The sequence below is a fragment of the Papio anubis genome, chromosome 1 (assembly GCF_008728515.1).
Source record: "Papio anubis isolate 15944 chromosome 1, Panubis1.0, whole genome shotgun sequence".
Classification (NCBI taxonomy): domain Eukaryota; kingdom Metazoa; phylum Chordata; class Mammalia; order Primates; family Cercopithecidae; genus Papio; species Papio anubis.
The window spans coordinates 30,978,241-30,990,823 of NC_044976.1; the positions used below are offsets into that span (position 1 = coordinate 30,978,241).

At 44.0% G+C, this 12,583-nt stretch overlaps 1 protein-coding gene across 3 annotated transcripts in view; it reads right to left on the reverse strand.

Annotated features, from left to right (window-relative positions):
- Positions 1–12,583, reverse strand: part of YARS1 (tyrosyl-tRNA synthetase 1) — a 44,446-nt gene that overhangs the window by 24,503 nt on the left and 7,360 nt on the right. For all 3 annotated transcript variants that reach the window (XM_003891525.4, XM_009204163.3, XM_009204169.3), the window contains exons 2-4: positions 12,418–12,564; positions 12,098–12,273; positions 6,642–6,771 (exon numbers count right to left, since the gene is read on the reverse strand). In XM_003891525.4, the coding sequence (XP_003891574.1) occupies positions 6,642–6,771; positions 12,098–12,273; positions 12,418–12,564 (453 nt within the window). The remainder of the gene's footprint in view (positions 1–6,641; positions 6,772–12,097; positions 12,274–12,417; positions 12,565–12,583) is intronic.

A 12,583-nucleotide genomic window follows, 5' to 3' on the forward strand; every position in this document is an offset into this window, starting at 1 on the left:
GAGGGAGAGAAGAAGGAAATAAACCGCAGTCATGCCAAAAGCATCCTACTGAATAAGGTGGCCTACGACAAATGACATATAAGTAGCATAAAGAAGTCCTGTGAGAATTCGGGAAAAAGGTAAGACTGAACTAGCAAATAGTGACTGTCTGGGTGCGATGGCTCACGTCTGTAATCCCAGCACTTTGGGAGGCTGAGGTGGAAAGATCACTTGAGCCCAGGTGTCTCTACAAAAACAAAAAACAAACAAACAAACAAAAATTAGCCAAGTGTGATGGCATGCATCTACAGTCCCAGCTACTCAGGAGGCTGAGGTAGGAGGATCACCTAAGCCCAGAGAGCTTGTGGCTGCAGTGAGCCATGATTGTGCCACTGCATCCCAGCCTAGGAGACAGAAGGAGACCCTGTCTCAAAAAATAAAATAAAATAAATAAATAAAACAGTGACTGTCCTTTATGACATGCCAGGCCTGCTGCCAGCTCCGTGGATGGTGAGATAAATCAGACCCAGACTCTCCCTTCAAGAAGCCCAATTATCCTGCTGGGGAGAGACATGTAACAGATCATTTCAACTCAGTGTGCTAAGGGCTAACCTAGATGTTCATATAAGGAACAGTGTTGACATAAAAGAAGAAATTATCTCTATCTAGTTAGATGGGTGTGGGGAGGGCTTCCTAATATCAGACTGTGGGCTAAGCTTGGTTTTGAAGAACATATAGATGTTTTTCATCATGCAGAGGAAACAGAATGTGAGAAGGCACAGAGGTGTGAAGTGTTTAGGGAAATTCTGAGTGATTCAGTCTGCAAAAGTACAAACTTCAAGGAAGGTGGGAAGCAGTGACTGATAAGGTTAGAAAAGTAGGTAAGGACCATTAAATGTCATGCTAGGGTGCCTAGTGTTATCTTAACCAGTGAAAGGTTTTAAGGAGAGGAGAAATATGACTAGCACTGTAGGAAGATGGCAACAGTAACAGGGCAGGGTAGACTTGAGACCCATGGGTCGGAGACAAAGTGAATGGCTCAAAGGCTATTGTGAAAGTCTAAGTGAGAAATATTGATGAACAAAAGACAATGAGGACGCAGAGCAAGAATGAATTTAAGACATTTTTAAAAAGTAGAATTGATAAAATTTAGTGCATGACTGGCTGAAAGGAAGAGGAAGAAAAGGCTGAACAAGCAGGAATAATCTAGAACAGCATTATCCAACACAATCTTCTGTAGTGATGAATATGTTATATGTCTGTGCTGTCCAATACAGTAGCTAACCAAGAACTTGATATATAGCCAATGCGACTAGAGAATAAAAATTTCCATTTTATTTAATTTTAATAGCCACTAGCCACATATGACTAGGACTAGAGGCTACCACATTAGACAGTACAGACCTAGTTCTTTCTTTCCTTTTTCCCTCCCTCCCTGCTTTCTTTCTTTCTTTTTTTCTTTTCTTTTCTTTCAAGAGATGGAGTCTCACACATACAGAATAAGAGAGAGATGGAGTCTTGCTATGTTGCCTAGGCTGGTCTTGAACTCCTGGCCTCAAGTGATCCCCCCTCCTCAGCCTCCCAAGTACTTGGGATTATAGGCATAAACCATGGCACCCAGTCAACAGTGCAGAACTAGCATGTCTCCGGGTTTTCTTTTTTTTTTTTTTTTTAGATAGGGTCTCACTCTGTCACCCAGGCTGGAGGGCAGTGGTTTGATCTCGGCTCACTGCAACCTTGACCTCCTGGGTTCAAGCAATTCTCCCACCTCAGTTTCACAAGTAGCTGGGACTACAGGGGCATGCCACCACACCTGGCTAATTTTTGTATTATTTGGTAGAGATGGGGTTTCACCATATTGGTCAGGCTGGTCTTGAACTCCCCACCTCAAGTGATCAGCCTGTCTTGGCCTCCCAAAGTGTTGGGATTACAGGCGCCAGCCACTGCACCCAGCTCCAGGTTTAACCTTGGAAAATGTCTCTTTGAGGTGACAAGGGAAATTTTTATTTTCTCATATCAAACATTATAGAGGGCTAGATGTGTTGGCTCATGCCTGCAATTTCAGCACTTTGGGAGACTAAGGCAGGAGGATCACTTGAGGCCAGGAGTTCAAGACCAGCCTAGGCAACATAGTGAGACCCTGTCTCTACAAAAAATTTAAGAAAATTATACAGATATACAAAGAAAAAGTTAAGTCTATCCATATTTTCATCTTGCCTTCACAAGGTAACCAGTATCAACAGCTTGGTTTGTATTTTTTTTTTTTTTTTTGAGATGGAGTCTCGCAGCATCTGTCACCCAGGCTGGAGTGCAGTAGTGTGATCTTGCCTCACTGCAAGCTCTGCCTCCTGGGTTCACACCATTCTCCTGCCTCAGCCTCCCGAGTAGCTGGGACTACAGGCGCCTGCCACCACGCCCAGCTGATTTTTTGTATTTTTAGTAGAGACGGGGTTTCACCGTGTTAGCCAGGATGGTCTCGATCTCCTGACCTCGTGATCCGCCTGCCTCAGCCTCTCAAAGTGCTGGGATTACAGGCGTGAGCCATTGCGCCGGTCTGGTTTGTATTTTTCTATCCTTTTCCTTGCTCATACAAATATACATGCACACAAAGGAAACAGAAGGATGCTTCTTTTAAACAAAACATGTATTTGTTTTGTTTAACAGAAAATAGGATCATGCTCAAATTTATTTTCACATATCACTCTGAAGTTTATTTCCTTTATTAAGATTATGATAAAAAGGATTATGATTAACATAAAGGTGTATGAGATGAACAATGTCTTAAAGGACAGACAGGTAGCGAAGGAATTATAATGGAAGAAGTAAAAGAGTATCCCAGGAAGAAGGGGAGGAATAGGAGAGACACACAGCAAGGCCTATAGGTTGGAGAAGAACAGCAAATGCATGTATTTAACTGGTGCCAGGAGAGAGGTTTGTATACAGTACAGGCATACCTCAGAGACACTCTGGGTTCAGTTCCAGACAGCCACAATAAAGTGAGTCACTTGGATTTTTTTGTTTCCCAGTGCATATAAAAGTTGTGGTTACACTATACTGTAGTCTATTTAAAGTGTGTAATAGCGTTATGTCTACAAAAACGTACATACTTTAATTTGGTTAAGGTATGGCCAAAAATGCTAACCATCATCTGAGCCTTCAGCAAGTCATAATCTTGCTGGTGAAGGTCTTGCCTCCATGTCTGATGGCTGCTGGCTGATCAGGGGGGTGGCTGCTGAAGGCTGCGGTGGCTGTGGCAATTCCTTAAAATAAGACAACAATGAAGTTTGCCACATTAATTGACTCTCCCTTTCATGAAAGCTTTATCTGGTGCAGGTGATGCTGTTTGATAGCGTTCTGTCCACAATAGAACTTCTTTCAATACTGGAGTCCATCCTCTCAAACCCTGCTGCTGCTTTATCAACTAAGTTTATGTAATATTCAAAATTCTTTGTTGCCATTTCAACAATGTTCGCAGAATCCTCACCAGTAGTTTCCATTTCAAGAAACCACTTTCTTTGCTCATCCATAAGAAGCAATTCCTCATCTGTTCAAAATTTATCATGAGATTGCAGCAATTCAGTCACATCTTCAGGCTCCACTCCTAATTGTAGTTCTCTTGTTATTTCTACTCCATCTACAGTGACTTCTCTCACTGAAGTCTTGAACCCCTCAAAGTCGCCCATGACAGTTACCATCCACTTCTTCCAAACTATTTTTACTTCCTCCCATGAATCACGGATATTCTTTTTTTTTTTTTTTTTGAGACGGAGTCTCGCTTTCCTGTCGCCCAGGCTGGAGTGCAGTGGCGCCGGGACTGCTCACTGCAAGTCTACCACTGGTTCATCACCATTCCCGTGCCTCAGCCTCCCAAGTAGCTGGGACTACAGGAGCCCGCCCACCGGGCCTCGCTAATTTTTTTGTATTTTTAGTAGAGACGGGTTTCACCGGGGTGGTTAGCCAGGATGGTCTCGATCTCTCCTGACCTTAGGATCCGCCCGCCTCGGCCTCCCAAAGTGCTGGGATTACAGGCGTGAGCCACTGCGCCCGGCCGAATCACGGATATTCTTAATAACACCTAGAATGCTGGATCCTTTTCAGAGGTTTTCAGTTTACTTTGCCCAGATCCATCACAGGAATCATTATCTATGGCAGCTATAGCCTTTTGAAACGTATTTCTTAAATAGTAGGACTTGAAAGTTGAAATCACTCCTTGATCCATGGGCTACAGAATGGATGTTATGTTAGCAGGCATGAAAATAACGTTCAACTCCTGAACATCTCAAGCTCTACAGAAGCTCTCTATCAGAGCTCTTAGGTGACCAGGTGCACTGTCAATGAGCAGTAATGTTTTGAAAAGAATCTTTCTTTCTGAGGAGTAGGTCTCAAAAGTGGGCTTAAAATGCTTAGTAAATCATACTGTTAACAGATGTGCTACTATCTAGACTTTGTTGTTCCATTTATAGAGCACAGGCAGAGTAGACTTAGCATAACTCTTTTTTGAGATGGAGTCTCACTCTGTTACCCAGGCTGGAGTGCAGTGGTGTGATCTCGGCTCACTGCAACCTCCGCCTCCCGGGTTTAAGTGATTCTCCTGCCTCAGCCTCCCGACTATAGCTGGGACTACAGACGCGTGCCACAATGCCTGGCTAATTTTTTTTTTTTGAGATGGAGTCTTGCATTGTTGCCCGGGTTGGAGTGAATGGCGCGATCACAGCTCACTGCGACCTTTGTCTCCCGGGTTCAAGCAATTGTCCTGCCTCAGTCTCCCGAGTAGCTGGGACTACAGGTGTGTGCCACCACACCCAGCTAATTTTTATATTTTTAGTAAAGACGCAGTTTCACTATGATAGCCAGGCTAGTCTCGAACTCCTGACCTCGTGATTTGTCTGCCTCAGCCTCCCAAAGTGCTGAGTTACAGGTGTGAGCCGCCACGACTGGCCTAATTTTTCTTTTTCTTTTCTTTTTTTTTTTTTTGTAGTTTTAGTAGAGACAGGGTTTCACCATGTTGGCTAGGCTGGTCTTGAACTCCTGGCCTCAAGTGATCTGCTCACCTCGGCCTCCAAAAATGCTGGGATTATAGGCATGAGCTACCATGCCTGGCCTATATAGCCTAATTCTTAAAGGCACTAGGATTTTTGGAATGTAAATGAGTATTGGCTTCAACTTCAAGTCATCAGCTGCATTAGCTTCTAACAAGAGATTCAACCTGTCCTTTGAAGATTTGAAGCCAGGAATCAAGTTCTCTCTAGCTACGAAAGTCCTAGATGGCATCTTCTTCCGATAAAAGGCTATTTCATCTACCTTGAAAATCCATTGTTTAGTGTAGCCACCTTCATCAATGATCTTATCTAGATCTTCCGGGTAACTTGCTGCAACTTCTACATCAGCGCTTGCCGCTTCACCTTGCACTTTGACATTATGAAGATGGCTTTTTTCCCTTTAAACATCATGAACCAATCTCTGCTAGCTTCAAACTTTTCTTGTGCATCTTCCTCACTTCTCTTAGCCTTCATAAAACTGAAGACAATTAAGACCTTTCTCTGGAGTAGGCTTTAGCTTAAGGTAATATTGTGGCTGGTTTGCTCTTCCATCCAGACTATTACAATTTTCCCCATATCAGCATAAGTGAAAATTATGTCTGTTTCACTTCCTATTTTTCAGGTGTTCACTGGAGTAGCACTTTGAATTTCCTTCAAGAATTTTCCCTTTGGAGTCACAACTTGGCTATTTGGTGCAAAAGGCCCAGCTTTCCGCCTGCCTCGGCTTTTAACATTCCTTCCTCACTAAGCTTAATCATTTCTAGGTGTAGATTTAAAGTGAGCGATGTGCGGCTGGGCGCGGTAGCTCAAGCCTATAATCCCAGCACTGTGGTAGGCCAAGGTGGGTAGATCACAAGGTCAGGAGTTCAAGACCAGCCTGGCTAAGACGGCGAAACCCCGTCTCTACTAAAAATACAGAAAAATCAGCTGGGCCTGGTGGCAGGCGCCTGTAATCCCAGCTACTCGGGAGGCTGAGGCAGAGAATTGCTTGAACCCGGGAGGCGGAGGTTGCAGTGAGCCAAGATCGCGCCACTGTACTCCAGCCTGTGTGACAGAGCGAGACTCTGTCTCAAAAATAAATAAATAAATAAATAAATAAATAAATAAATAAATAAATAAAGTGAGAGATGTGTGACTCTCCCTTTCACTTCAACACTTAGAGGCCATTGTAGGGTTATTGATTAGCCTTATTTCAATATTGTCCTGTTTCAGGAAATAAGGAGGCCAGGAGAGTGGCAAAATGACTGGATGGTAGAGGAGTCAGAACACACACAATATTTGTTAAGTTCGTTGTCTCATATGGGCACAGTTTGTGGTGCCCCAAAACAATTACAATATTAACATCAAAGGTCACAGATCGCATATAACCATGCAGATATGATAATAATGAAAAAGCTTGAAATATTGTGAGAATTACTAAAATGTGGCACAGAGACATGAAGTGAGCACATGCTGTTGGAAAAATGGTGCTGGTGGACTTGCCGGACACAGGGTTGCCACACACCTTCAATTTGTTAAAAAAACACTATCTGTGTAGTGCAGTAAAGCAAAGCGCAATGAGATATGCCTGTCATCAAACCAGAGCAGAAAAGGCCATCGGGCCATTCCATCCCACTTAAGTACCTGCAGTCCGGGGTACAAGAGGCCACTCAGCAAAGGGTGCTCCACTTGCTTTACCACCTCAGCTCCAGCCTTCTTGGAATCGTGCTGTGTGACTACGGAGGAGAGTCTGTACACATCGAGTGTGTACTCTCTGAAGAGGAAAGGAAGAGAGGACAGCTGTAAACCTGGGCCTAGGCCTCAGTTTCCTAGGGCAATCTAAAGCACATTAATTTACTTCCCTAACCTTAGTGTAACCAGGGATCTCAGTTTTAAAAATATATTTTAATCACCAACTTTCTTCTTCTTCTTTCCCTCCCTTCTGGCAATGCATGCTTATGTAATTATGTTCTTGCTTAAGAAATTCCAGAGAGGAGGGTGAGGATTCAAAAACTACCTACTGGGTATTGTGCTGATTACCTGGGTGACAAAATTGTCTGTACACCAAACTCCTGTCACATGTAATTTACCCAAATCTGCACATGCAACCCTTGAATCTAAAATAAAAGTTGGAAAAAAAGAAAGAGATTCCAGAAGCCAATCTTGAAACAAACTAGGCATGGAGCCCAGACTGCAGAATCCTCCTGCTCAGAGGGAGTCTGGAACAATTAGTCCATCACCATCAGTCTGAAGTCAAGATAACACCAACCATACCTCCTGACAGGCAATTATGCAAGACAGCCATCAGAACAAAGACACACAGACCCTGCATTCTCACCACTCCTGCATGCCTCCCATACCAAGCCTCCCTTTAAAAACACTATGGTAAAATTTAGAATTTAAGATAGTACTTTAGTACACTAGTTCACCATCTTCTCAGTTTGTTGGTTCCCTGATTAAACCTGCTTTTCCTCCCACCAACCCTTGTCCCTTGTGTCTGGCTTTCAAGTGTCTGGGCAGCCAAACCTGAGTCCAGTTACATTAGGACATTCAAACAGAGCACTGCCTGGTAGCTTCTAAAATGGGACGGACCTATCCTCTCAACTAAAATACTACTTTATTTATTTATTTATTTATTTATTTAGAGAGACGGAGTCTCGCTCTGTCGCCCAGACTGGAGTGCAGTGGCATGATCTGGGCTCACTGCAAGCTCCGCCTCCCAGGTTCACGCCATTCTCCTGCCTCAGCCTCCTGAGTGGCTGGGACTACAGGTGCCCGCCACCATGCCCGGCTAATTTTTTGTGTGTTTTTAGTAGACACAGAGTTTCATTGTGTTAGCCAGGATGGTGTCAATCTCCTGATCTTGTGATCCGCCCGTCTTGGTCTCCCAAAGTGCTGGGATTACGGGTGTGAACCACTGCACCCGGCCAATATTACTTTATTTTTATGTTTTTCCTTTTATCTTTTTTTTTTTTTTTTTTTTTTTGAGACAGGGTCTCACTCTGTTGTTGGGCTGGAACACAGTGGTGTGATCAGAGCTCACTGCAGCCTCAATCTCCCTGGGCTCAGGTGATCCTCCCATCTCAGCCTCCAGAGGAACTACAACTACAGACATGTGCCACCACACATGGCTAATTTTTCTATTTTTTGTAGAGACGTGGTTTCCCCACATTACCCAGGCTGGTCTGGAACTGCTGGGCTTAAGCAATCTACCCACCCCAGCCTGCCAAAGTGCTGGGATTACAGGTGTGAGCCACAGTACCAGACTTCTTTTTCCTTTTAAAAAGAGGGCTTTAATTAGTATTTTTCTTCACTTCTGGAAAATGTTCTGCCATTATCTCTTGAAATACTGCTTCTCTGCCATTCTCCTTCAGTCTCTTCATTTGGAATGCCTTTTCAACTGATATCAAAATTTCCCAGTCTATTTCCATGTTTTTTTTGTTTTTGAGACAGAATCTTGCTCTATTGCCCAGGCTGCAGTATAATGGAACAATCAGTCACTGCAGCTTCCATCTCAGCTCAAGTGATCCTCCCACCTCAGCCTCTTAAGTAGCTGGGATTACAGGTGCATGCCATGAGGCCTAGCTAATTTTTTTGATTTTTAGTAGAGATGAGGTCTCACTATGTTGCCCACTCTGGTCTCAAATTCCTGAGCTCAAGTGATTCTCCTGCCTTGGCCTCGCATAGTGCTGGGATTACAGGCATGAGCCACTGCATCCAGCGCCCCCACCCCCTGCCAATTTTTTTTTTTTTTTGAGACAGAGTCTTGCTCTGTTGCCCAGGCTGGAGTGCAGTGGTGTGATCTTGGCTCACTGCAACCTCTGCCTTGTGGGTTCAAGCAATTCTCCTGCCTCAGCCTCCCGAGTACTGGGATCACAGGCATGCCTGGCTAATTTTTGTATTTTTAGTAGAGACAGGGTTTCACCATGTTGGCCAGGCTGGTCTTGAACTCCTGACCTCAGGTGATCCACCTGCCTCAGCCCCCTAAAGTGCTGGGATTACAGGTGTGAGCCACCATGCCTGGCCCTAAAGTCATTTTTGTATATAGAAAAATATCAAATGACTTTAAAGAAAGATAGTTTTATTTATCCCAGCTTCCCATATCCCAAATTCTCTTAAGTTCTTGGAGAATAAAAATCGTGCCTGTGTTCTTCACAGGTATAACCCCAGTTCCTAGACTAGTGTCTCGCACATAGCAAGAATTCAATACATATTTGCAAGACTCACTCCCTCACCTTATTCAGGTTTCTGCCTAATGTCATTTTAGTAGAGGGTTTCCCTAACCATCTCATTCAAATTGAAACCCCCCGTTTCCCGAAAACTTTCTCTACCCTGGGCTGCCTGCTTTGTTTTAGCTATTGCCATCTGATATACATATAACTTATTATTTACTGTCTGTATTTCCTTGCTGGAATGTAAGCCCCATTAGGATAGGGACTTTTGTTTTGGCTTACTTTTGCATATCCAGTATCTAGAACAGTGCTTATCATATACCAGGGGCTCCATAAAGATCTGTAGATTAAATGTAAAAATGAATAAAATTTCAGGTACTCTACAAAGGCTGTAGATTCAAAGATGTTCATATGCTTTATTTAGTCATTTCTTTTTCTTTCTTCTCTTTTGAGATGGAGTCTCACTCTGTTGCCTAGGCTGGAGTGCAGTGGTATGATCTCCACTCACTGCAATCTCCACCTCCTGGGTTCAAGTGATTCTCCTACCTCAGCCTCCCGACTAGCTGGGACTACAGACGCACGCCACAATGCCTGGCTAACTTTTTTTCTTTTTTGAGACAGAGTCTTGCATTGTCGCCCGGGCTAGAGTGCAATGGCGCGATCTCGACTCACTGCGACCTCTGCCTCCTGGGTTCAATCAATTGTCCTGCCTCAGCCTCCCGAGTAGCTGGGACCACAGCTACATGCCACCACACCCAGCTAATTTTTATATTTTTAGTAGAGATACAGTTTCACTACGATGGCCAGGCTAGTTTTGAACTCCTGACCTCGTGATTCGCCTGCCTCAGCCTCCCAAAGTGCTGAGTTACAGGTGTGAGCCACCATGCCTGGTCTAATTTTTTGTATTTTTTAGTAGAGATGGGGTTTTGCTGTGTTGGCTAGACTGGTCTCAAACTCCTGGCCTCAAGTAATCTGCCCACCTCAGCCTTCCAAAGCACTGGGATTACAGGTGTGAGCCACCATTGCCTGGTCCTATTTTTCTTTCTTTCTTTTCTTTTTTTGAGAGATGGGGACTTGCTATGTTGGCCAGGGTAGTCTTGAACTCTTGGCCTCAAGCAATTCTCCTAGCTTGGCCTCCTAAAGTGCTCAGATTATAGACATGAGCCACCCTGCCCAGCCTATATGCTTTATTTAAAGCCCTAAATGTATCAATAATGAGGAATGGTAAAGAAAATTATATTAGATGCAGTAAAAAGAGAAATATACTAGTAAGCAAGAGATCTGGGTTCACATCCTGATTCATTTACTTACTAGATATATAAACTTGGGAAAGTTAAATCTGAATTAATTTCCTTATCTGTGAAATAGGACAAAATAATGCTCATTTTAAAAAGTTGTTCTAAGGGTTAAAATGCAAAAGTGACTAATAGAGTGCTATGTACTTATACATGCATATCTGAGGTTTTAAAATTTTTTAAATGTGAAGACAATGCGATAGCATGGGGAAATTACTTAAGAAAGAGTAAGTTGGCTGGGCGCGGTGGCTCAAGCCTGTAATCCCAGCACTTTGGGAGGCCGAGACGGGCGGATCATGAGGTCAGGAGATCGAGACCATCCTGGCTAACACGGTGAAACCCCGTCTCTACTAAAAATACAAGAAAATTAGCCGGGCGAGGTGGCGGGCGCCTGTAGTCCCAACTACTCGGGAGGCTGAGGCAGGAGAATGGCGTGAACCCAGGGGGGCGGTGCTTGCAGTGAGCCGAGATCGTGCCACTGCACTCCAGCCTGGGGCACAGAGCAAGACTACGTCTCAAAAAAAAAAAAAAAAAGAAAGAAAGAGTAAGTTAGGCCGGGCATGGTGGCTCACACCTGTAATCCCAGCACTTTGGGAGGCCGAGGCAGGCGGATCACAAGGTCAGAAGATCGAGACCATCCTGGCTAACATGATGAAACCCCGTCTCTACTAAAAATACAAAAAAATTAACCAAGAGAGGTGGTGGGTGCCTGTAGTCCCAGCTACTCGGGAGGTTGAGGCAGGAGAATGGTGTGAAGTCGGGAAGCGGAGCTTGCAGTGAGGTGAGATCACGCCACTGTACTCCAGCCTGGGTGGCAGAGCAAGACTCCATCTCAAAAAATATAAATAAAAATAAAAAAAAAGAAAGAGTAAGTTAGGTTGGGGGCAATTGCTCATGCCTGTAATCCCAGCACTTTGAGAGACCGAGGCGGGAGGGTCACCTGAGGTTGGGAGTTCAGTACCAGCTTGACCAACATGGAGAAACCCTGCCTCTACTAAAAATACAAAATTAGTTGGGTGTGGTTGTGCATGCCTGTAATCCCAGCTACTTGGGAGGCTGAGGGAGGAGAATCACTTGAACCCAGGAGGCGGAGGTTGCAGTGAGTCAAGACTGCGCCATTGCACTCCAGCCTGGGCAACAAGAGCGAAACTCCATCTCAAAAAAAAAAAGAAAGAGTAAGTTAAACATCAGAACATGAAATATCTATGCTAACTTTCCAAATATGAACAAAACTCACAAAGATAAAAAGCAATAACAATTGTTGGGGTGGTGAAAAACAAGTGAAATATTTTTCTTTCACTTTTCTTTTCTTATTATTTGCTGAGGCTGGAAGAGAAAGGGAGGCTGAATTGTTCACAATCACTCTCCCATATGCTGTGAGTTCTGCAAGGCCAAGGACTTTGTTATGGTTATGTTTGTATTTCCAGCAAATACGACAGTATTAAGGCATTTACTAGTCAGTATACTTCTGATGGATGAATTACAAGGACAATGAGTATAAAGTTTTAAACGGTTCTTAATAGGTCATGCCAGACAGCTTCTAATTTAAATGTAAAGAATGACTGGACTCCACAGGCCTGTAATTAGCTAGCAGCACCAGAGCCACAAGGAGGGTGGATGATCAAGCACTTACTTGCTGAGCTGGTAATCAGTGCCTTTGATGAACTTGAGCTTCTCCAAGGGCACACCAATGCTCTCCAGCATTGCTTTGATCACATTCTCATAGTAACTGACTCGGAGTTCTAGAAGTTCCCATGGGGCTTTCATGTTATCCAGGTATGCGTGAAGGTCCGCAAACAGAATTGTTACCTGGATAAGAGATAAGGGGCTACCAAAATGCGAATTTGTCCAATTACCTCCAACCTATATCCTCCAGCCCCACCCTGTCCTTGTTAAGTCTCTCTTGGGTCTCCTTTGGGTCATTCCTCAAGGGCTTATAGCATTAGTTCTTACCTCACATCCTGCCTTCAAGAAGTCCGCAATCTTTGACATGGGCACAAAGTAAGCCACATGTGGTTTGCCCGTGGTTGCTGTTCCCCAGTAAATTTTAAGTTCCCGCTCCTTCAGTATCTCCTTCAGCTTATCTTCCCCTAGAACCTCCTGTTGTGGAAGCAGAAGA